The sequence below is a fragment of the Staurois parvus genome, unplaced genomic scaffold, assembly GCF_062004578.1.
Source record: "Staurois parvus isolate SC_StPar_1 unplaced genomic scaffold, SC_StPar_1.0 ptg000566l, whole genome shotgun sequence".
NCBI classification, from domain to species: Eukaryota; Metazoa; Chordata; class Amphibia; order Anura; family Ranidae; genus Staurois; species Staurois parvus.
In genome coordinates this window covers 2,680,877-2,707,994 of record NW_028318362.1, presented here as the reverse complement: position 1 = coordinate 2,707,994, position 27,118 = coordinate 2,680,877, and the positions used below count along the sequence as shown (strand labels likewise).

General features: G+C 38.1%; 1 protein-coding gene across 4 annotated transcripts in view; it reads left to right on the top strand.

The window, feature by feature from the left end:
• The window catches only part of UNC5C (unc-5 netrin receptor C), a 489,123-nt gene that overhangs the window by 319,561 nt on the left and 142,444 nt on the right, over positions 1-27,118 (top strand). For 2 of the 4 annotated variants that reach the window (XM_089691640.1, XM_089691638.1), the window contains exon 4: positions 22,374-22,433. The exons of the other annotated variants lie outside the window; for them this stretch is intronic. In XM_089691640.1, coding sequence (XP_089547766.1) covers positions 22,374-22,433 — 60 coding nt within the window. The remainder of the gene's footprint in view (positions 1-22,373; positions 22,434-27,118) is intronic. 4 annotated transcript variants of the gene reach the window in all.

Below are 27,118 nucleotides of genomic sequence, written 5' to 3'. Positions count from 1 at the left end.
TGCACAGATGGGCAATGATGAAGTTGCATTGATGAGACAGCACTGATGGGCACTGATAAGTTGAACCGATGGGCACTGATGGGCATTGATAAGCTGCACTTATGGGCAATGATGGGGCTGCACTGATATTCAGAGCACTGATGAGGCTGTAAAACAATTACTTACTGCTCCCCTCACAGATCCGACTTTCCTTCCTTCATGTACTGTGTGAAGGAAGGCGAGCCGTTACCAGGCAAAGGCCTGTTGTGTTTACATCTGTGATCATTTGTGAATGACACAGCAAACACATGGTAAATTACCAGTGTAAGTGGCCCTTTACCCATATCTGTGATGCGCTGTGTCCAAGGCACACAGCAGTCAAATATATTTCTTGATGTGGGCCTCAGGGGGCATGCAGAAAGCACGCACATGGGAGGACATCCAGGGACACTCTCCCAGAACTAGTGAACAATCATGAGGCCATATATTGGTCACAGCTTGGACATGAAGTGGTTAATTCCTATACCATAATGATATGAGACAACTCTTACAAACATTTCCATCGAAAATCCATTAATTTATATGAAAAGGTTATTGATTGTTGTACGAAAGAAACACTCCTATTTTATATATTGATTAGAAAATGCGTCTCCTAATAAATATAGGACCATTTCTAGTATTTTATGCACTCATATGTATCGACATCCTAATAGTATATACAGCATAAACTATTTTCTACAAGAAGCATTCCTGCCATTCAAAGATTGTCTCACTCAAGGCTGTCTGTAATCCAACATCTTGAAGGATGTAGATACAACTTTCTGGCATATCTCTAGGTATAGGAGAATTATTTTTATGTCACTAGTTCCCTATTTGCTGGAAACTGTTGTCCTTAGAAATGTGAAGAGATAGTCATAGACCTTGGGTATAGTATACAAATATGTATTATTTTACATTAAAAACATTTTGTTCAACATTGGCCAACAATCAATAGTGCTTTCTTTTTATTTTCATAGTATTGAGAGCAGAAAGAACAGACACAAAATAGTGATTTTTCATAATCAATTAAGTGTATTACATACGAAGCATTATTGCAACAGTTCCTCCTACTCTTTGTATTGTTGATAGCCTGCATATATTTATACAGCTATTGATTTTCTCTTAGACCCTAACTGCAAGAAAAGAAGAGGGTAGACCACAAATATAACTGCTACTACCTTCTATTTTCAAGAAATGATTAAATTATTCTTCAGCCTTATAGTGGAACTCTAAATTAAGCCAAACATGCAAAATAGCTATGATTTAAATATGTACCAAGATAGTTTGTAAATGTTTATCAAAGTGATATTGTTTATTATTCTTAAAACATGAAGGTATACTCAGTCCTGTTTCTATTCCTGAAGCCTGTAGACACACAACCTTCAGTACTTAAGCAAACCCCCTCTACAAGGATCACCCCTATTACACAACACATTTTTGTCACTGATCCTCAGCTAGCTTGCCGTATTGTGACATATGTCTACAGTATATGAGATAACTGATGATTGAAAAACGAAATGTGTGACCAATAACTATACAGACAATAGCCTTCTACTGTGCCTTATGATAAATCTGCCCTTGGTGAGACTTAGGAGGGAGAAGGGAAAGTGACATGTTTTGTATAAAGACAGGGGATACATACCTACAGAAGTGGCATTAAACAAACATGCCATGAGGTGGTATGTGGTGGTATGGCCTTCCCATAGCCAAACCACTATAATTAAAAACACATTACCTGTCAAAGTCATGTGACCACTTCTCTTCCAATCACAGACCTCTCTCTGCTGAGTTAAGCAGAATAAACTGAATGGCACAGGCCATAAAGCAAAGGCCACAGTATAGAGTATTACTGTGGAGAATAGCAAAAGACAAATAGTGGTATCTGCTGTCCACTGTAAATAGTGCAGTAAATGTTTATGTCAATATTAATGCATCTAAAAGTGTCATCATATTTGTTCCAATCCTAAGAGATAGCAACACGTTTCCTGGGTAATTGGAAACTAGAATTTTACATTTATTGATCTCATAGAGACATTGTGACACCAGAGAGTTTTCCAAGTATCTGAAGTGGACACAATGCAGTAGGTTTACTAAAACTGGAGCACTCAGAATCTGGTGCAGCTAATCATGGCAGCCAATCAGCTTCTAACTGAACTCTCCAGTTTTAGTAAATCTCCTCCTATATGTCTAGACATGGCTGGCTACGTTAAGCATATCAAATGATACTGGAGTTTTACCATATGTATCAAAAAGCAGTAATTATTACATTAACGTGGAACTCAAACCAAATGTGTTTCTCAGTTTTGGTTGTTTCTCAGTTTTGATTAGGAATAATTAGAATTCCTGTCACGTTTATATTGTTGTGTCCTTGTTAAAAAAACATTCACTCTTATTTTTTGTCCTGGTGACTTGGAGGCAAATACCAACTATTACAAGTGTAGCATGATGTAAGGAGAATCTACCAATGGTCACATTTGTTCTGGTGACAACTATCAATAGTGGGAATTACTCTCACCTTCAAAAGTTGCTCCCCTCTTTTTAAGTCTCAGGTGCAATAAAGGAAGGTAAATCTCCCCAATGAAGACAAAGACAACAAGAAGCTGAAAGAGGTTCCAAACCTTTCCCACTTTACCGAAAACTGAAAAAAAATGTTTTGACTAAAGTTTCACCATAGGCCCTATGTTGCACATATATCTAACCTGAGACAGGTATGCAGATTGCAATTAAATGAGTAGAGAACTTAAAGTAAAAAAAAAAAAAAATTCCCTGCAAGATAAAGGCATAATGTGCTTGTATACATCGCATACTAGCACATTGTGAAAGACTTACCTTGAAACAAAGCCTTCCAACGGCACTCTGTCGTGGCTGCAGAGGCATCCATCCTCACCCGGTCTTGCTTCCCCGGCTGTGGCTGTTTGAGTGGCAGAGCCATAATGACATCACTCCCATGCATATGCATGGGAGTCATGGTAGTGGCACAGAGCTCTGAAGGAACAGCACATGTATGCCATTCCTTCAGAGCACTAGCGCTGGTGATGTCACCGGCTGCTGCTTACTAGAATATCTCCTCAATGGTGCACATTTAGGAGACATTAATTTTACTTATAGGTAATCTTTATTATAAGCTTATCTGTAGGAGAAATATAAAAATAGAGTTTACTGCCACTTTAAGTAGTGTCACAATGAGATATCTCTGAAAAAATGCCATCATTAAAATTCACTATATTGCCAAAAGTATTATCACACCTGCCTTTACACGTACATCAACTAAAATAAAGGCCTGGCTCTCAGTCTCCACTCTTAATTCGTCCCAAATTTTGGGTTGCTCTTTCGGGTTGAGGTCAGGACTCTGTGCAGGTCAGTCAAGTTCCTTCACCCCAAACTCGCTCATCTATGTCTTTATGGACCTTGCTTTGTGCATTGGTGCACAGTCGTGTTGTAACAGGAAGGAACCATCCCCATGTGGGGGGCATGAAATTGTCCAAAACCTTAAGAGTTCCCTTCACTGGAACTAAGGGGCCAAGCCCAGCCCCTAAAAGACAACCCCACACCATAATCCCCCACCAAACTTTACACTTGTAGTAGTACTGTTCTCCTGGCAGCTGCCAAACCCAGACACGTCCATTGAATTGGCAGACAGAGAAGTGTGATTGATTACTCCAGAGAACAAATCTCCACTGCTCTAAAGTCCAGTGGCAGTGTGCTTTACACCACTGCATGCTTTGCATTGCTCTTGATGATATATGCTTGGATGCAGCTGCTTGACCATGGAAACCCATTCCATGAAGCTCTATACGCACTGTTGTTGTGCTAACCTGAAGGCCACATGAAGTTTGGAGGTCTTTAGCTATTGACTCTGCAGACAGTTGGCGACTTGACCCCGCTCTGTCATTTTACGTGGCCTACCGCTTGGTGGCTGAGTTGCTGTTGTTCCCAGTTGATTCCACTTTGGTATAATACCACTAACAGTTGAGCATGGAATGTTTAATAGCAAGGAAATGTCATGGATGGACTTATTGCACAGGTGTCAAGCTATCATGGTACCACTCTTGAATTCACTGAGCTCCTGAGAGTGACCCATTCTTTCACAAATGTTTGTAGAAGCAGTCTGCATGCCTAGGTACTTGATTTTATACACCTGTGGCCATGGAGGTGATTGGAGCACCTGAATCCAATGATTTGAAGGGGTGGCCCAATACTTTTGGCAATATAGTGTATATACTCTAAAGTACTGTAAGTATCAGTGCCCTAGAAAACTAATGTGCATTTCCAGCTTTGGCTTTTAATATGTGCTGTCAACAGCTTAAATAATTAACATTGCTACTTAATTTTCACAGAATAACACTGTGTTTACAAATGAAAATCAATGCACTGTTTTCTTGCCATTTGCATTCTTTCCTTCAGAGCAGCCAGCCGCTTGTACTGTCAGCTGCCAGGCAAAGACTAGGTGATTGTACTGTTTGTACACATCATAATCTTCAAAGGCAAAGCAAGGAGGCTTATGCCAGTGCCACCCAGAATCACATGAATATGAGAAAGATTATTTAAAGCACCATATCCATTATTATTAGATTTGTATGCATATACGTTATTACAGATTCCCAGAAAAGGAAGCAAGTTTTTCATGTTAACCTACATATACCGATAAAATTAAAAGGCCAATAAATCTAGAGAATAATTGTAAGCCATTTAAATGTTTATGGAATACATTTGCAGATATGCAGATATGCATATAAGTTACAACAGTTAAAAGGAGGTTCCAGGGATCTTAGATGAAGTTCTTATTTTTGGGACATGAGTAAGGTTTTGCTACATGCATTTGACATGCAAGGAATATTCCACACTTGTCAGCCTAACTACAAACTATTTCCATTCCCCAGAATAGAAATAACGTCATTCTTGGGTTCAGTAATTACTGAGGTCAGTTTTTAATCAACCCTGCCACAGACCTAAATGACCAAACATGTAAAATTCATGTCCCCATTCAACAACGAGCCTTGCTGTTATTTTTTTAAAGCTTACCTGTCATCAGTAAATCAAATAACACCCCCCACCCCGTTTTTGCTGAATAGCATGCGCCCTAATTTACCAATAGCATTCCTGCCCACTGCCACAATTTACACTGCAGCACATGCAAAAATACTGTACATTTAAAATGTTTCTGAAAACCAATATATGCATACTGCTGGGTACACCCCTCAAATGACAAGGCTGGATATATCTTGGCAACTCAGGCCTGAGTACAGCATTTTTGAAAGGTTAGGGGATGTGGCCTGTGTATCCTACACCCAAACAAATCAGGTCCCAAAAGGAGCTCTTATTCTGTTTTAGAATTGTTTGTGTCAGGTTAACTTTAGCCAGTGTATACCCATACCATAATTCATTCTGCTGACGTCAGACCAATAAATGATAGAGTTGGATTGGTTACTGCACAGAAAAGTAACTTTATGAATAAAACTGTATCTGTACTACTCAATTAGCTGCTGCTTAAAAGCCATACTGGTGTACTCCAGTCATAACAGTTTATAGATGATTTTCAATTCTTCTTTGCAAACTGTTGCAATACCATGCAGCTTTTTTTTATTTTTAAATAGATTTTTTCAGATAAATGTAGATTTTCCAATAGTAAAAGAACAGCCAGGTATACACAATGAACAGCAGCACATTCATTTTCAATCTCACACCGATAAAGAATGCTAACAGAAAGCTTCTAAAGGAAAGTTATCTCAAGAGGTTTGATGAGCCATATAGCCATTTAAAACATAATTAATGAAAAGAAAAGAAATACAAATCACTATGTGAGTTGTTTCTAACGCATATCACATTGAACGTCCTGTTGAATAGGGATATTCAATGCTATATATATAATAGAAGCATAACGGACATTTGTGTCAGTAGGTGAACAGTATTAAAGAATCTGGTGTAGAAACAGCAGAAGCACATAGTAGTTTTGAAAGGATAAGTGCATTTACGCTTAAAAGGTCTTCTGTCCTCCTCCAACAGTTTTGTAAGTGCACATAATTACTTCTAACTCCATTTTACTGTGATCTGCAGCCTGCCACATATCACGAAGCTTCTACCTGTGCTGATAAAAAAAAACCCATACACTGCCTCTTCACTCGTCCACTGATTTTGTTTTTATGTTATACAGTTACTTGTAAAACAATGTTTATATGTCACATATTGACGTATAAAAATAACATTTAACACTGTACCAAACAATAATCCGCTTTTTTGTTTTTAGTTATGATGGGGGACAGTTACAGTTGCAAGAAAAAGTATGTGAACCCCTTGGGATTACGTGGAGTTTTGCATGAATTGGGCAAAAATTGTGCTCTGAACGTCATCTAAGTCACAACAATAGAAGAACACAGTCTGCTGAACATAATACTACACAAACATTAGATGTTGCCATGGTTTAATTGCACATAACATGTAAACATTCACAGTGCAGAGAGGAAAAAGTATGTGAACCTTTGGACTTAATAACTGATTGACCCTCCTTTGGCAGCAATAACCTCAACCAAATGTTTCCTGTAGTTGCAGATCAGACCTGCACAATGATCTGGAGTAATTTTGGACCACTCCTCTTCACAAAACTGTTTCAGTGTAGCAATATTCTTGGGATGTCTGGTGTGAATCTCTCTCTTAAGGTCATGCCACAGCATTTCAATCGGGTTGAGGTCAGGACTCTGACTGGGCCACTCTAGAAGGCGTATTCTGTGCTGTTGCAGCCATTGTTTTGTTGAATTACTTGTATGCTTTGGGTCATTGTTCTGTTGCATCACCCATCCTCTGCGGAGCTTCAGTTGGCGGACAGATGGTCATACGTTTTCCTGCAAAATGTCTTGATAAACTCTAGAATTCATTTTCCCATCAATGACAACAATCCGTCCAGGCCATGAGGCAGCAAAGCAGCCCCAAACCATGATGCTCCCTCCGCCATGTTTTACAGTGGGGATGAGGTTTTGATGTTGGTGTGATGTGTTTTTTTTTTCTCCACACATAGTGTTGTGTATTCTTCCCAAACAACTCAATCTTGGTTTCATCTGTCCACAGTATATTTTGCCAGTAGTGCTGTGGAACATCCAAGTGCTCTTTTGCAAACTTCAAACGTGCTGCAATATTCTTTTTGGACAGCAATGGCTTCCTCCGTGGTGTCCTCCCATGTACTCCATTCTTGTTTAATGTTTTCCTTATTGTAGATGTGTCAACAAAAATGTTAGCATGTGCCAGAGATTTCTGTAGGTCTTTATCTGACACTCTGGGATTCTTCTTTACCTCATGCAGCATTCTGCGCTGTGCTCTTGCAGTCATTTTTACAGGATAACCACGCCTAGGGAGAGTAGCAACAGTGCTAAACTTTCTTTATTTGTAGACAGTCTGTCTTACCGTGGACACATGAACATAAAGGCTTTTGGAGATACTTTTGAAACCCTTTCCAGCTTCATGCAAGTCAACAATTCTTGATCGTAGGTGTTCTGAGAGCTCTTTTCTGCGAGGCATGGTTCACATCAGACAGTGCTTCTTGAAACCAGTAAACCCAAAAAAGGTGTGTGTTTTTTAAGGGAAGGACAGCTGTCAGCAACACATCCAATATCATCACACTGATTGGAGTCAAGGTTGGCTCGCTCCTGGCTCCAATTAGCTCTGGGAGAAGTCATTAAGCTAGGGCCTCACATACTTTTTCCTCCCTGCACTGTGAATGTTTACATGTTATGTGCAATTAAACCATGGCAACATCTAATGTTTGTATAGTATTATGTTCAGCAGACTGTGTTCTTCTATTGTTGTGACTTAGATGACGTTCAGAGCACATTTTATGCCCAATTCATGCAAAACTCCACGTAATTCCAAGGGGTTCAAATACTTTTTCTTGCAACTGTATTTTGTCACTGGAAGTATCCATACTATTCTAAACTCATGAGCCACTTTATTAGGTACACCTTGCTAATACCAAGAAAATATCCCCCACACCATTACACCACCATCAGCCTAAACTGTTGATGCAAGGCAGGATGGATCCATGCTTTCATGTTGTTTACACCAAATTCAGATCCTACCATCGCAGCAACCAGTCTGCCCATTCTCCTGACATCAACAAGGTAATTTTGTCCACACAACTGCTGCTCACTGGATATTTTCTCTTTTTCAGATCATTCTCTGTAAATTCTAGAGATGGTTGTGTGTGAAAATTCTAGTAGATTAATTTGTTTTTGAAATACTCAGACAAGCCCGTTTGGCACTAACAACCATGCCACATTCAAAGCCACTTAAATCCCTTTCTTCTCCATTCTGATGCTCGGTTTTAACGTCAGCAAGTCATCTTCACCACGTCTAAATGCCCAAATGTATTCAGTTGCTGCCATGTGATTGGCTGATTAGCAATTTGTGTTAACAAGCAATTGAACAGGTGTACTTAATAGCATGGCCATTGAGTGTATATGGATCTTCTGCAGTAGTAGTTAGGTCACATCCCCAGGATACTAACACACATGACAGCAAATAAAGGGACATGGTTACACACTGATATGAGTCATGTAAATGTGGCTGCATTAAGACATACTATCAAAAAATTGGGGAGAAATGGTCCTTTGAAGTGAGTAGACCCAGTATTCAACCACTCAGGTTCCTCATGGTCAATAATGTTTGCAGAAAACATAAGTTAATGAGCATCTGTACTTTACTGATAAACAAAACACTGAGGTGTGAATCTTGACACATCACTTCAAGTGCTTAAAGCTGGCCATAGACATTGAAATTCAGTTGGTTCTGCAGGAACCTTCCCGTATTTGATCCATATATGGGCAGGCGGAATGTACGGAAGTCAGTCTATCGATCAACTTCAATACAACCAGCCAGTCAGGTTTATTTTGTGCGATCATTGAAGGTTGAAGGGAAGTAAACTGCATAATGTATGGCCTGCCTAGTTTATATCCATGGAGATGAAGCTGGATGGAGAAACTTGACCAGAGAAAGTAATGTGCACCTCATCTCCTGATTTCAGGGCCAGTTTGCCACTCCATATTTTTGTCTGTAGTTTGTACTCACTTTTATTTTCCCAGAAGTGGCACCTATTTATTCTACAACCAAAGTACCAGATTTAGTAATGTGTCAGGGTCATGGATTCATTGAAACTTTATTGGAACTTATACTAATAGTAGGACTTCCAAAATCTCCACAGATCTATAGAGTTAAAAAACCAAAAACAAAACAAAACAGACAGTACCAAGCATCCCTTCCCTTAGTCCCCACTAAGGGTTACTATGTGTTACTATGTAACAGGAATTCTTTAAACCAAAACTATGCTTTTCCATATTGTAATGTATTGTAAAGCTTTTATGAGCAAAGCTTTGCCCTGCAGCCCTCATTTGTGTTTAAATTTCAGGTATTTGCAAAGCTTTCATTGCTTAGTGGGGTGATTTCTTTTGCTGTGTAACTCCCACAGCAGTTTTGTTAGTTGAAGAAAACGTGTGTGTGTGTGTGTGTGTGTGTGTGATAGCTGCAAGATACATTTAAGTTGAAGGTGCAATTATGCTCATCAATCATCATTACAGACATGAGTAGGCTGAAATCCTGGCATTGCAAGAAAAAACAAAGTAATATATTATCTAATGTTAGCCTCAAGTGACACTTAACCACTCATTGTAAAACAAATATGATCATTTTCTACTTGTTATTGATAACTGACACTATGGCATATCATTACCTTAGTATTATCCTTCAGTTCAGTAATCTTTATTTTTTATTAAAGAACAAATCCATTTATTGTTCATTATCACACCATGTCATGTTATTGTAGTTGTATATTTTTTCACATTCTCAATATAGCTGATCTTGTTCAAAAAAAAAAAAGTTAGTCTTTATTTTAGTATTAGGGCTTCATAACAAGGTTTTAGAGTGTATCTATTCCAAACACTTTTTCAGGCGTGGGAAGAGCAGGAAGAGCTTAAAACCCCTGTCAGGTGTTACTACTGTCTGGGACTCCGATAGATAAATTTGCCCTCAATTTCTGTTCTGGGAACAGCCTTTTACCAGATAGAAAGTTATGGGAAATCTGCATCAAGGAAATAGACAACAAATAAAAACTGATAGGGGTTATAGCATTCCAATACTTAAAGTGGAAGGCAAATCAAAACCTAACTAAGCTTAAATCTACTCCCACCCCCATTCTAAACCTATTCTATTTACCCTGTAAAAGGAAAGATGCCTATATATATCTATTCTGAATTCACACTGGTCTGCTCACATAATGGGGTCCCAGCGCCGGCTTCAGTGTAGAGGAAGGACATCCAACAATGGATGCCGCATAGAAAACCTATGGGTGATGTCATCACACAGGCTTTGCACCCATTGACAGTAATCTCTCCTCTTTACTGATGCCAGCCACTGAACAGTTCATGTGACCAGACCGGAGAGCCCTCAGAATAGGTAAGTATAGACAGCTTTCCTTTACAGGGTAGAAAGAATAGGCTTAGAATGAGGGTGGGAGTAGATTTAAACTTAGGTAGGTTTTGACTTGTCTTTCACTTTAACTTAAAAGATGAATTGTTTTACTTTTGTTTGTATTGCTGTCCAACTGGCAACCCCGTTTACTGGGAAGAACGTGAAGGAATCTCACCAATAGAAAGAGGTGATTAAAATAGCAGTTTTCTAGTCTTTCCCCACTTTAAAAAATGGGTATAGGTACACTTTACTTCCTTTTTTCCCCTTTTTTCAAGACATTTCATTTTTGGTAAGAATTCGCAACATTCAGAATCCAGTAAAGGTGTAAAATAAATAGTTAAAGGTATGGTAGTATGTCTTTTAGTGACGTATAATTCCTAATTAAGTAAAGTTATTTGCAGCTGCACAGCCATGTGTGCATAGGAAGTAACAGTTCCATGACTGCCATCATGCCGCTCTGTATACAGTTTTGTTTTTGTTTTGTTTTGTGAATCTGATGTAGATAATATCTGGAGTTTGTGCCAGTAACAGCACTTCTGTTTGCAGGCTGACAACTCTAAGCCACTGCTTAGCAAATAAGCAGCATTGTTGTCAGCCTGGCATGTGCGCACATTCAGGTGGCTGCTGAACTGCCAAGGCTGCCAGCACTGCTGTTTATTTCAAGACAGTGGCTTAATGTTGTCAGTGCTGGTGGGGTTACTGCCATGATCTCCAGGTAAGAAACATTGCAGTAAATTCACATGAATATTGCTTAAGAAAACTGCATACAGTGAGGCATGATGACAAGCATACCGAAAAATAGATTTTGGGTTTACATAAACTCTAATTTGAACCTGTGCCAGGCAATGCAACAGGTTCACATAACCATATTCCTTCCCAGTTTCATAGAAGTAAATAAAAATCACTAATAGTTCCATTTTGAAAAAAAAATGCTGTTACTAAAGTTAAATAGTAATGGATGGTTTTAATATGATAGGTGAAACTGATAACTAGCTTGTCATAACTGTAAGTGAGCCTTTACAATACTGAAATATATACAAATAAAATGGCATCTTGATTAAAAATTGAATTACATGATATAGTTGGTACACATCATACAGATTACAAGCTTAATTTACTAAGCTAAAATGCATGTGTTATTTGCAACAGCAATCATTATATTGAGTCATTCTACCCTCAAGCCAGCTCCCACTGGCCTTTATTGCTGTAAATATTGTTATATTTTTGTGAGCTGAGCATAATGTTGGTTTTAAATCCCCCTAACTCCACAAAGGATGTAAGACTATGGTAACAGCTATTCCACTAACCTGCATGCAACAGTTCATAGACAGGATGATGTCTGAACTATGTGCTTGCATGCAATGTTCACAGAAATATTATTTAGCTAGAAAAGACACAAAGGAGATGCAAGCTCTAACGCAGTCATATATTTAGCCATATCTTATGTTCAATTGAAGTGCTATTCTTTTTATTTTATAAAGAATACAAACCAGGGGCGGACTGACAACTCATGGGGCCCCCGGGAAATAGAGGATCATGGGGCCCTTGTGTCCTTGCCCAAACTCAAAAAAGGCCATGAAAATGGTACCAGGGGCATCTCATGGGGCCCCCTACTGACCCCGGGCCCTCGGGCAGTGCCCGGGTTTCCAAATGGTCAGTCCGCCCCTGATACAAACATATATTGGCAATCAACAGTGCTAGTGAAATATCCTCAGTTCAAGATGTCTGTTATTTGGCAACAATGAAAAGGAAATGGCTTGTATGCACTAAGAAAAAAAATCCTGATTTCTGTCCTGAAAACTTCAATAAAAATTATTATTTGTAAATAAATAAAAAAAATACCAGATGTGCAACAATCAGGTGGCCCTCCTGGATCCATATCTGTATGGGTATTATGATTTAGAGAGATAGCTGCACTAAACATTTCACTTGTATGGACTAAGTACGTTTCTTTGTATGTGAATTGAGGTGTCAGACACTGTGCTTTGAATATGTTGTTGGTGTTCTCAGTTCAAAGAGTGTTGGTCCTAAACTGATAAACTGTTTATTGCAGTTGGAATCACAAGACTCTTCTGAAAACCAGAAGCACAATTATACAAGAAAGCTTTTTCATGGTAATTCGGCTTTGGGTGTTCATACAGGCCCCTAATAGCTAGCAATGCAACCAATTCAAGCACTGCTTGCAACAACTGTACAGCTATTGTACTGTGTACAAGTTTATTTAAAGCTGATAACAAGTAGAAGGCATGGGCCAAAAGGATCACTGTGATATTTTACTGGCAGGGCAAGTTTACTTAGTTACCTAAGTTTTGGCTTAATATATATAGCAAAGGCTTACTTTTATTCTTTGTCTGCTCTAGCCTAAACTAAGGAAGATGACATTAGATTGGTTACTTTGAGTTATTTCACAATAATGTTTGAGCATTTTCAGAGAACTACTGGTTAACTAATGGACTGCACTGTAGATGCTACTTGCTTTGCAGCTTCCTTTGTCTAACTGAAACTCCAGACCAGTTGAAGTAACTATTAACAGGATCGGTCATCTGTTTCCACTTGTTTATATGTGAATTGTATCTGCATTGTCTCTTGTAAACAGGAGGATTTTTTTCAACGGGTTTTTATAGATTGAATTACAGATGCAAAAAGTATTCCAATATGTCTCTTGGTGGTTAAACAAAAACAGAAAATATTAATATGTACGCTGCCATGACCAGGGCCCTCCTAAACCTCTTGTTCTGAATTGTATTGTAAATTAAGGTTCTGTGCCCCTTTATTCTGTAAAGTGCTGTGCACACTAGTAGATATAAATTAAAAATAATTAATATCCTGATAATAATAATTTTATAATTACCTGGCTAAAAAATAAATGTTCTTCAATGTTTATTTACCTACAGTCCTCATAAAAATGAGTTACAAAACAAACAATTAAAAAAAAATAAAGTATTGTCTAGTCTAGTGACCCAAAGCTTAAAACTTATTTATGACATTAGATTGGTTACTTCCAGGGGCGGACTGACAACTCATGGGGCCCCCGGGCAATAGGGGATCATGGGGCACCTGTGACCTTACCCAAACTCAAAAAAGCCTATGAAAAAGGTACCAGGGGCATCTCAGGGGGGCCCCTACTGACCCCGGGCCCTCGGGCAGTGCCCGAGTTTCCAAATGGTCAGTCCACCCCTGGTTAATTCACATCATTACAATCTGTAACTTTTAGCATTTCAGGGCAAGAAGTGGCATCGATTGATGCTCAAATCAGTTGGCTAATTTTATCAATGAAATTTACAGTTGAAGTTATATTAGAAAGTCCAGTCTGTAAATCTTAATTTTAGTTTTCTGAAACTCATTGCAGTCAGACTCCAGAGAGCTACTGTATATGCATAATTCAAAACTTTTTTAACTTCTCTTTCTCTGATAACATATCACAAATCAGATTCAAACTTTCATGGCAGGTTAGAGTTAGTTTTTCCAGCTGTGAGAAACATGAAAGCTTATTTAAATTAGGGTTTCTGTATAAGGTTGTTCTTTTCCCTGGTCAACTTAACTGTGAATTAGGGCAGTGAGGCTGCCAGGTATGGCACACAGCCATGCACAAATCTTCTGGTGCATGGTCAGTAACACAATACCATGTAAAAGGTTCCAGATAGTTGGCCTGTCTACTAGAGCAGCCTGGCTTGATGTTCTTTGTTACTACCCCTGCACAACATTTTTGTTGATGGAACAGTGTAATAGCATATGGTACGACCACTCCTGCTCCTTCTCAACATCTAGCAGAGCAGGATAACATTTGTCTTAGTTATTTCTAGAATTCTTTACCAAGAATAAGCAAGATTTCTTTTTCAGAATCTCCTTCCTCAGCCCTTATGTACCTTGTGGGCTATACAGTCTTGATTTGCTAGTGTGATACTAGGGCTGGCCATATACATGGCAATTCTATTTCAGCCACTTTCAAAAGAAAAACTAAGTGATTGAATTGGAAAATTAGTGGTTGTGATTGACCCTGAGGAGATGGGATTGAAATGGTTTCAGTCAAACCTGGCATAAAGTTAAAATTGCTATCAATAAAATGATTTTTTTTTCTGGTTTCCGGGTATATTCACACCAGATGCGGTGTGACCGTGTTGAGTGGCTATTCCAGTGCAGTCATGGACAAGACAAAATGCCTTATCTCCTATGTGCCCACTTCACATCACTGCATTGTGGTTGTGTTCGGGTACAGTGCGCTGAGAAAAAGTACTTCATGCAGCACTTTTAATCAGTGCTGCACACGGAGAGGCAGTCCGCTGCCTCACATCACGTGGCCGGAAATTGAACTGTATGAGATGTCTTTGTGACATCCCAATAAAGCTCATTTTGAAAACAGTGCCATCTGCCAAGCTCAGAGCATCATCACTGTGCATCACCACACGTTTTTTTTATAACATGTATTGATGTTGTAAATTTACAACCCAATTTAAATCAATCATAAACTGGGTGGATGGTCACAATTTTTAAAATTAAAAAAATTGCCTAAAAATGGCAATTGTTTATGATACATATGGAATATTTTACTCAGTTAAAGTTTAGATCTACTTTAAAGAGACCCTGTCACAAACTTAATTCAGCTGTGCAGCAGCGGATCACTTCCAATAGTTATCTGCTTCTGGCTGCAAGCAGTCAGCAAAAAAGCCACTATAACAGTGATCTGTTGCTGCATGGAAACACTGTGTCAGCTCTGCCCATCCTGCCTGCTTACAGCGAGTTCTTTTACCTCGCTCGTGATGTCACTACACTCCTGATGTAAGCACAATGTGAAAACATTGCATTCATCTTCTACCAGCACTTCCATGGAGCATTGTGTAGCAGAAGCTGATCATTTCACCTCCTGGGCTTAGTATTTGGTGCAGCTGTCACTAGCATCTGGCAGTAACAGCCTGAACACTGGCCAGGACCACAGCAGCTTTTAAGCGCCACTGTCATTTTAAAACAGCATTGCAGTGAATAGTTCCTGTAACATTTTAAAATTGCATATAAAAGTGGCACCTGGGACTTAGGTGGTAAATGCACATATCATTTTATGGGAAGATGTTTGTAGAAACACCACAGGGTCTCTTTAAACTTTAATTTAGCTTCTCATTGCATGAGATGCCATGGCTAAAATTCAGAATTTCAGATCCTGGTGATTATACAAGGACAACCAAGGGTTTGGTGTGCATACTAGAAATCATTATTTAATTGAAGAAAAGTGAAAGAGCATACATCATACTGTATGTATTATATACTTCAGGCTTAGGGCACCAGGATAGGGAAGGGGGGTGGTAAAATCCATATCCCCAGCAGTGCTGCAGATGTGTTTTTTCACACACACACCCCAGTCGGGAGTGTGTGTACTTTAGATTGTAAGCTCCAAGGAGCAGGGCCCTCCTAACCCTCTTGTATTGTTGCTGTAATGTCTCCCTTTATATTGTAAAGTGCTGAGCAAACTGTTGGCGTTATATAAATCCTGTATAATAATAATAATACAGTAAAGCCAACTGCTGGCTTTCATGTGGAAGTGATACAAGCAGCTGTGAAGCTGCCTATGACTTCCACAACCACCTATGCAATGTTCCACACCGACACGCAACCCTCCGGGACTCCTTTGTCCCACCTGCAGGCCTGGTGCTATCATGGCGGTTGGAGCTCAGCAAACCTCAGTTCGCTCACGCTCCCTCAACAGACCAGGAAGTGACATGTATGACATCACTTCCTGGCCCGGAGCTTTCATTCTCAGTGCTGTGGAAAGTAGCTGCTGGAACACTGCCTGTGTTCCAACATCTGCAGGAGAGTAGAGAGTAGACATCCAGGGTCTAATAGACCCCAGGTTTCTCCATAAAAATAACTTGTTGCCTATATACTATCACATAGGAGGCTGTTGGTCCCCTGTACGAAAACAATAAATGTTATGTAAAAAATAAACAAAAACGTTTTAAGCATACAAAGAGACGCATAAAAGAATGTAAGAAATGGCAATAGCTGTAACTCTAAACTAATGACTTGTCGGGGCTTTTAAAGCATTGCGGGCACATACAATTTTAATGTATGATATGCTGGGTATCTATTTACTCTGCACAAACAGAAAAAATAGGTAATAACTTGCATTTAAGTGCCCAGAAATTAAATTTAGTGTATTTTTTACTGAAATATTGCTTATAAAATTGCGTATATCGAGTAACATAAAAAACTAGAACTACCATCATTTTATTCTCTAGGGTATCTGCTTTCAAAAAATATATAATATTTTGGGGGCTTTAAGTAATCTACAGGCCTAAAATAATTTTTAAAACATGTAACTAAAATATTTCATTACACCCTGCCATTTTGGGGGGTGGGGGGGGGGGTGTGAAGATGGTGAGGGGCAGAAAAATGCACCTTCGCCAGTGTAGACAAAAATCCTTGCACCAGTCCTGGCTGTATTCACTTTCCTGTGAACTCTCATGAATATCTTTATCTGCTTGTATTATGGCAGTTTATATACCCATATCAATAACATAATATTTAGAAAATTATACAACTCTAACATGAAAAGGTTAGGTTTTGTTATATGCTTTGTTTATTTAAGCTAAAGGGGATGTTGATTTTGCATAACAGGTCCACCTCCTGTTACCAAGAAAATATAAGGTATACTTGTGAACTTAAATGAAAAGCTGATGGCTAAGTGCTCTAATAGCACCATAAGTCAGCACATATTTAAAATACTTTGCAAAGATGTTGAAGAAGTTGCTTCCATTGCATATTTTATGTTCTGCTGTACTTGGACTCCCATCTGTCATTCTTAACTCACTATGTGTGTGTTTTCTCCCTAGCGTATGTAAAATGATGTAGTCATCCAGCATCAACTTAGGTCTCTTGGGTTTCATAGGTTAATTTACCTGCCAAGTAGTACAATATTTGTTATCTGGCAGAATAATAAGTTTAAGGTGAAAAAAAGGAGCCGGTTTTCCTTAAACCAGTAAATAATATGTAGATTCAGAGATTGTCATACACTGCCATCCAGTGCAGGAGAATAGGCAGTTTTACCCAATGCATACAGTACATACATATACATGTATTGGAGACATAGTGATTCAGTTTACTTATTTTAATAAGTGCCAAAATTATTATCTCATAGTATTAGTTGTTCCTAAAATGAAATATACATATCAAACCAAGACTCTAGATCAGAAGAATCAGATCAGAAGAATTTACTAACATTATCATCTATTCTGGTTATCTGGCACATCATCCGTGATGGTGTTTGGTTTGGTAACACCAAAAAAATGGCCATGATTGCTGAATGCTAAAGAATTCCTGGTAAATATAAAAAATGTCCTTTAATTTAGTTGTGCGTTAATAAACAAATAATTCCGTACATTATAAAACTACTATTATAAGTGCCTAAAATCTGTCTTTAAACTAGTTTTTCATAATCCCCTGAAAAACAGAAGGAGGTGGGAAGTCCAGCAGTTTGAGCCAGTAAAAACCCTCTTATACTGCTGGTTTCAATTTAACACTGTGAGCTTGTATTGCAGCGGGAGAAAATTACCGTACCTATTTTTCAAGGAAGAGAACTGTTACATAAATGTAGTGTTTGTGTGTGCATGTGTGTATGTGTGTACACATAATATATGATTAGCTTCAAATAGGAAACCCCATACAAATATAATAAATACATGAATGAAAAGTGTATGTATGCATTAAAGGAATTAAAAAAATAAAGGATGCTAACTAGTTGTGAGAGATTGTGCTGTAGGTTCATTGTTGAAGACAACATATGTAGACTGAAGTTCACGGTCTGAATTGCCCCTTTACCTGCGCTGTGATATGACGTGACAGAGACTAAGCTCTGCAACTACAAGAGACACATGGGGAAGGACAGTGGCTCATTGCTCTATTCTCTGTCTGGCTCTGGAGCATCAAACAGCCACCAACCCGTAAAACATAGCTGCCTAGGGAATTACACACACACACACAGCTCGCACATTTTCACAGCTTACTGGTTTCTCTTCTGGTTTACTATGTTTTTGTGCACAGCTATGAAGTGGTCTCTGGAGCTCTCAACCATCTGAACAACTGTGATTTCCATTGCCCCCCTTTGTCTGGATGCTTATATGTTAACAAATTCATTGTGTGCTCCTAGCTGAGACGTATGGCCCAAATATTTCCCTTAAATAGGAAATTGGGTGTTGATCAAAATTGTTCTAAATTCTAAGCATTTTTTACTGTAATCCATTCAATGCATTAAGATAAAAATGTACCACTACCCCACCCCCCCACACCGAACACTTACCTGAATTCTTCACTGATCCAGCACCATCCTGTCTGCAGCCCTTCTCCGTTCCTTTTCTCACAGGCGATACAGGCATCAGTGACAGCCATAGCCTTGTTTTATTTTATATACATATATATTAATTACAATCACTTTAAAATTAACCATGGAAAATTGTATTACAAAGCAGGTTACCTCATTAAAATGTAGATATTTCTGAACAAAACAAAACTGTTCAATGAACTATTCCAACATAGCTTCGGTTCTTCCAACTGGTACCAGTAGGACTTGATGCCAGTGTTATAGGACAGAGACAAAGATAGGAAAGTAAGTATCTTTAAATAAAAAGATAAGTGTGTGGCATGGCAGTGTTCTGTTTGTAAAGTGGAATCATGCTGAGCTTGTATAAGAACAACTGGATTTATGGATGCTTAATTAAAAATTCCTGTTTATGGCCTATTTGTTTATAAAAAAAAATCTAAAACTACCAAGTTCCCTTCATTAATACATCTATTAGTAACCAAAGTAAGTTGATATGAGAGGAATTACATACTTGGAACCCATTTGTGATTGTTACCTGCAGCCTTATGTTCAGCCAGCTTTTTTTCACTTCACATCCCCTCCTCTGGCATGGCAGAATTACCATTAGGTAGTCTCCACAGGTTTGCAAGAGATGGCAGATCCCTAACTAGCTGAAACACTGAAATAACAGCAATTTTCCAAGCTGTAACAAACTCATATGCTGATCATTTATGGCAGGAGTCTCCAATCACTTCAGTAAGATGGCCAAATCATATGTTATACAAATATGTGTGGCCAAAAAAGAAATAAATTCTATAAATGAATTAATTTAAATAAATGAATAAACATTCTCCAGGGAATAATTTAATATCAGAAGCCCTCATCACAGCAGAAGCTTATCCATAACATCAGAGCAACCCCTTCACATCACAGTCCCTCTTTCACCTCAGAAACTCCCCCATTACTTCTGAGACCCCCTTTCATTTCAGAGTGCCTCTTATGTCAAGGTCCCTATCAGAGTTCCCCCATACTCCAGGGTCCCTATCAGAGTCCCCTCTTACATCAAGGTCCCCATTGGAAGTTTAGACCATCTGATCTAAATCCTCAAACTGTGCACTGTGTGAGTCTGGAGATATGCCACTGACCCTGGCTGTACAAAATCATGTAGTGGTCCAGATGTGGCCTGTCGTAGTTTGCAGACTGCTAATTTATGGCAATGCAAAAGAAATGTAAATAAAATGGGTTTCTTTCAGAGTGAGGTATAGCTGTTGAAACCTGGGTTCTGTGTATTTTTATCCTCAAAGGATTAAGCAAGGACTGGATAATTATGTAGTAAAGCAAAAATAATACCCAATTTCTTCAAAAAAGCTGCACCATCATTGCAACCTAGCATGCAGCTCAACACAAATCTTGAAGGAAACTTGGAATGCTTCAGGAACTTGGACTAGACACTCCCATTTGTAAAATGTACTGAAGACTTCATATGTGTATCATATTAATAATGGTTCTTCATGACTGTTTTGGCCAATGAATGCATGCAGATGTGTCCACAGTAGAATGAAGTGATGATAATAGCTTAGAACACATTCCCAAGTATCTCACATTCTTTGTTCCAGTTGGAGCCTGTCCCTTTTTAAATACCAGGTATGATATTACTTGTTCCTGCTATGCCTTTGTGTTTCCTGGCTTGTATGTTTTTGCTTTAAATCTTTACATTACATTTAAATAGGAAGTCTGCAAATGTCTATTTATGGATCTTTATCTCTCTTAGGTTTAACTAGGATTTGAAATATAATTTGACTGCTGGATTTATTTAGCACATACATCATTATTTACTAAAGATAACACATTTTATACTGGTTCAGCAAAACTGTGTTTACTTCAACAACCTCCCAGATTTCCCCTTTACTATAGTGAGTATTTGAAGTAAACACTGTCTTGGTAACATTTTCCATGATTTTTTTTTACAGAACTCAGAACCCCAGTATGATTTTATTTTAAGAGGCAGCAGAAGTATACATTTAGTGCATTACATCATTTTTTACTCCTACTGCATGCATTCTTTCTATGAACATGTATAATAGTTATCTAAAATCAGGAAGGCAAAATTATTATCAAGAACTCTTTAAAACAAGAAGTGCATGATTTCTGCTTACATAACCAGTTGTCATAGCTATTGTCAGCTAGTGCCCCTGGAACAACACAAGCAGTTGCTTGACAAGAGGTGAGCCCTTACACTGAGTTTGGCAGAGCACCTGAAGTCCTTGTCAAAACGATATTTCATTTGACAGCCACCTGGACAAAAGCGCCTTTGAAAATGATTTTGTATGTGCCAAGCTCCCCACTGTGGCAGCAAATTCTAAAGCAAAACTAAAAACAAAAACACTGCAATCACTTTTATGTTACATGTATATCAAGGCTAGATTCATAAATTTTACTGACGGTGGTTAAGTAGTATAGGCAAACTGTTTTGTTACATTACTAATGGGCAGAAGTGGACTGTGCTCTATTTCCAAAAATATGTTACATAAAACGGAGGACCCAGAAGTCCATAGACAATATATAATTACGATTTTTGGCAATGTAAAGGTATTTAAAAAATATGTGTTTGATGGAAAAAATTATTAAAGAAAGCTGTATATATGTATTTTTTGCAACATATAAATTAAACTCTATTTGTTACTGTTGGAAAAAAACATATTTGTACTCATCCTCCAATGTTTTAAATATCTAAAGAAAAAATGTGAGTTTTAGGGACAAACTAAACTGGAATCCCCAGTCCAAATTGCAAATTCCCTTGCAGTCAGGGGTTAAGTACATCTCCAAGCTCTCTAATACAGGAACTGATCCAGGCTTTACAGCCTACTATCCTTCCAGAATAGTAGGCTGCCATATCTTGGCCGTCCATCACTCCCTTTACAATACCCTGCTGTAATAGCTTCCCCACAATACACTTTACCAGTCTAGTGCCCACTCCTTTTGCTTTCTATGCAGCTTTGATAGTCATTAAAATTGTATCTTCAAGGGTTTGTACACACAGGCACCAAAGGAGAGCTCTCAGCTTGTATTCCTAATTTATATGGATCACTCCTTGGCTACCAGCGTATAATATAGACTGCTAAAGCATTGAACAACACTGGTACTTTTGACATGTGAACATAGCCTTCAAGTATACATACTGACCCATAAAATATAATTATTATTATTGTTATTTTAGTATCTGTGCTTGAAAGACACTTAGGTTGATTTGAGAAAGGCTGTTAACTTTGCAAGGGAAGTCTCACTTTGCATGGGAATTATTCCAAGAACGTGGGTAAAGTTTCACATTGCAAAGAATACCCAATCACATGCAAGTAAAAAAATACAGCATTTTTGCTTGCACATGATTGGATGATAACAGATGTCACAGCTTCACATGAATCCACATTTCCTTCAATGCCCTATCACTTTGTGTTGCAGATGGCATGAGTGCTATTGTGTGCAACCTAATACCAGAGCAGACATGAGTGATATTTACCAGAAAGGAATGGCAGTTCTAGAAATTGAGGTCTTACCACAATATTAGGCATCCTCTGCTGACTTTGAATCTTGGGGTGTAGTAACTTGTCATTTATATCCTTTCCAGTCAAAGCCCACAGAGGACGTTTGGGAAGTATTGAGTTCCCAGAGAGGCCCTCCCCTTCAGGTTAGTAGACCCAGTCCTTTACTCTTATGTTCCAGAACTCGATTTCACACTTTATCATTCATGTTGCCCACAACCAAAAAACGTTACACAGCACAGTGTTGATGGGGTTTCTATTGTACAGCCACTGATTGTAATTTAGTAATCAACCCTCACTAATGTTTTTGATCAAATGTTAATTGTATTGCTGTTAATTGTCACTACATGCATAATTATTATTTTTAATAGGCAATTATCATTGTATCTCTGCATGATGGTGCATGTAGTCTTAATCTGCAGCATTTTTAATGCTTGTTCTGTTATAATCAATATATATGTGTAAAGCGCTGCGTAAATTGATGGCGCTATATAAGTACCTGAAATAAATAAATAATAATCCAAGGAAGGTTACCTCTAAGCTCTAAAGTATTCTGTTGCTGTATTCTGTATTATGCTTTAAGAGTAACTCCACTTTTGTTGAAAAGCATAGCATAAGAGAAAGAGCCAAAAAAGCCACTGGGTGATCTTTGTACATTGCAAGGATTTTTACAAACTTTGTTGCAGAGTCCTACCTTTTGTTGCTCTGAAGGAAAAGCTGTCTGTTTGCTTTTGCACACAGTGAATGTGAATGAGAGTGACTTTTTCATTATCAATCAGCTGATGGTCTTTTCGGGTTCTAATGAGGAAAGTTGCAGTGTCTGAATCCCTTTAGATGTGTTTAAGCCTTTAGGAATATATCACCAAAAATGTAAATGTTTACTGCAATGGATGCCTAAAATATGATTTTCTGCCAAAATCAGTGAGCCAATCACACAAGCAGGAAATTACATTTCTGGGGAGCATTCTGTACAGGTGTCATAGCTATTGTCAGCTAGTGCCCCTGACAATTGCCACATTGCATTGAATTTTAGAGACAATTATACAACAATGCTGAAGATTGAAAATTAAAGGTAATTTTTAATAACATCCAATTCAAATATGGCTTGTGTAGCAATTGTAAAGGCTATATTATTTTTCTATTTGCTATTTTTTTCCCACAAAAGTGAAGTCACCATTTAACTGTTATTATCAACCCAAGATTGTATGGCATGGCCATAAGTGAGCCAGAAGCATGCAGCAGTAGTTTGGAGCAAATTATATTCTTTGTATCTAATCTAGGTCACTGACTTTGCCAATAGATCTGTATGACAACCAAGCAACTAGTATTTTCAGAAATAGAGATCAGCAATGGCAGTCTACATATTCTTTTAATACATGTGTTTTTTTCTGGGCTTGTATAATTGAATTGTATTAGATCCTGTTTGCTTAGTATTCAGTTTAGCTTTGCTCTAAGTGGTCCCTTAGCTCTGGCCTCTTTAACACCAATCCTTTCTTACATTATCAGTAAATAAAGATGTACATTCAATTAAAGGACAGCAATCACTTAAACATCGTATGTGGTGTGAGCTGCCAAATTCTTTTGAGGTGAATAGTCTTCCATTTCAGTAAAATCAGTACCTGTTTTTATTAATCCTATCTGATTTTTTCCCCAAAGCTGTGCTGCCTCCCTCTTCTCTGCCCTGGTGGCAGCAGGAGTTTGAATGTAATCATTAATATAAGGCAATTTATTGACATGCCTGTTTATCTACAAATGGATTGTTCCATTGTTTTCTGATAAACCATTGACAGTATTCTTGTACTCCTGAGGTCATCTTTTTCTATCTCCAACTCACCATCTTATCTGTCAGACATGTGGCTGAAAAACTCTTTCAGGATGTAAGAGTTTGTCAGATGGATTCTGGATGGAAGCTGAAGAGCTCCATTACGGGAAATACGTTTCAGGTCCTGATCATGTTTTAGTGGCCAAGCTAAGACTCCCCCTCCATGGTTATCTATGGTCCCATTTGTGACTCTACCATCAAGACTTTTACTTTTCCCTTTAACTATCAATAAGCATGCATTCAACAGTTGTTACTGTGACCAGTGCAACCCTTTTTTCCACAGAGCTGTACTGTTCCCTTGACTCCCCTATACCTTCATCACTGCATCAAAGTCCAGTTACCGTGTACCTAGTGACAGTAAAAAAAATAGCATAACGTTAATTTCTCCCTATTAGTTATTCATCCTGTGATCATGTAATTTCGCTTGCCGTATAAATGATAAAAGTTCAGTTTTTTCCCTTTTCTTCCCTATGATTACCACCCTACATCTAACAACTGCTGAAGAACCATTACACCTTGTGCTTGCACATTGAGATTCATCTGCAGCTTCTAACTGCCTCCAAAGTGCTTCAATTTTGCATGAGCAGTAATCTAGAGACTGGGAAGCATTACTGAGTGCTGACAGCCCAGATCATTAGAGAGAGCATGTAAATCCTCTGAACCAGAAATAAAGAGTGCACAGATTTTCTTTGTGAGACGGCTACCACAGTTTTTATGCAAAGCTCAAACCTCTGGCAGCTATTATCCAGCCTATTATTTTTTATTTTCTCCTGTGCATTTTTGTATGAAAGTCACACCTGCCAAAGTGTGAAAAGTACTTTAATTTAAGCCTTTTAAATTAATGTCAATTCTAGTAGTTATGACATAGCGATAATAAAAATTAGTTCATGTGAACCATTTAGAAAACACAGTGCTAGTGCACTTCTAAGAGAGAGATGTCTAACTGGATTTAATTGGTAAGGAAAACTGGACAAAACACCAAGTATTTGCTGAACAGATAATGGCTTGTATATGGTGGTGTAAATGACTCGGTGACAAGATTATTTTTTGTGCAGTCTGATTAAGATACGTAAAATATAAATGACTGTCATAACCTTATAGGGAGAAAAAGGACTGAAAATGGCAAGAAAATTAGAGACAATGGTCACTTTTGAGAAATGTTATCAATACAAACAGCTTTTCATAGTGCATGATAAAAAATAATTTGTCACTCTTCAAACAGCCAAAAACTATGACTTATCACCTAACAGCTGCACCCAATCATTAAGCACATCTATAAACTGTTTATGTGATTTCAGTCATTACAATAATAGATAATAATAACAGATATGACATCTTTGATGAATCACAAAAATCTACTTACATAGAAATTGCGCTATTGCTGGCAAAAACATTCGATGAATTGTGTACATTAAATAGAAATCTGCATTGCCATGCTAAAAAGTTAAAGTGAATAACATAGGTGAGCGTACAGCAAATATGCTGCACGAATTTAACCAATGTAAAAAATTGAAACAAATAAAAAATAAAAAACAAATCTACAATCACACCTGAGTCCTTGTGCAAAATATATAAATTATAGTCCCAAATAGGTGCGCTTGGAATAATGCCCATGACATCACAAGCATTGGCTCCATCCTACGCATCTCGTCACATCTGACTTCATCGAGCACCCGTGCCCCCAATGAAGTCAGATGTAACAAAACATGTAGGGTGGAGCCAGTTCTCGTGATGTCACCATGTACGCCGGAACCAGGAAGTCCGCTGTCTGACTGTCTGGCATTATTCTAATAAGCGTTGAACTGTATAGTGTGTTTTTAATAAACTTCTTTATATGGTTTTACGCTATGTGGCTTTTTTGGCTCTTTCTCTTATGCTATGGTTGAATACCCTGTTTTTGTGGATGAGGCATTCTTGGAGACATAGTGGAGACCCGAAGGTGGTTTAATCCCCTGAATAGGGATCACAGGGTTACACAAGCACATGACTCTTTTAATATATACATAGTCCTCTGGTAAGCGTTTTGTTATGCATGAGGTGGTGGAGCATTGGAGAGGGTGTGTGCTTGGAATACCTATTGAACTTTGGAGCTTAACGCCTTTTACAGTTCTTCTCTCTTGCAGTTATTTGGGACTATTATCTATGCATCTTTGGAATACAGTCTTTTACAATTTTTATTACTTACTATTTGGGACTATAGTTTATGTATTTTGAACAAGGACTCGTGTGTCATTGCAGATTTGTGTTTTATGTGTTTTAATTTTTTACATTTATTATATTAGTGCAGCATATTTGCTACACATTCACCTGTTATTCACTTTAATTTTTTTAGTGCAGCAATGTAGATTCATATTGAGTCACAAAAATGGCCTATGAATGGTAAAATGCAGAGCTAGAAACATTTACATGCACTTTGGTGGTAAAATCACAGTCCTGTGATGTTCTTTATGTATCTCCATTGTCAACTGCTAATTAGCAGCAGCTGAAGAATACAAAATATAAGAAACAGAAATATAGAAAATACAGAAATATAGAATATAGGAAACATAGAAATATAAAATAAAGGAACAGAATATCCTCCATGATCTCCTACCAACTGTCAAAGTAGAATATTTGTTACCCCCAGTAAAATTTACGGAATTTAATTAATTAACAAAGTAACACTGGGAATGTATAGCATGTTAGATGTGTATGACTGGTTTAAATTCTCTGCACTCCTCTCCCATACAACGTACCTTCCCCTCTTCATCTTGCCCTCTACTGCTGCTATCACATGCAGTGAAGTGGGTTCCTGAGGAAGGGACTGCTGGAGCTATAATTTTCACATAAGCAAATAATCTAATTAATGAAATTAGCAGCAAAAGTGGCAAACAAGCAGTTGGGTAGAGAATGTAAACAAGGGGGGGTTATGGAAATCAGAGTGGGTAAGTGTTCTGTAGCAGAGGAGAACTTGTCAGGGCTGACACTACAATGCCTTTGTTGCACCCTAATCCAAAGCTGTGATGTCAG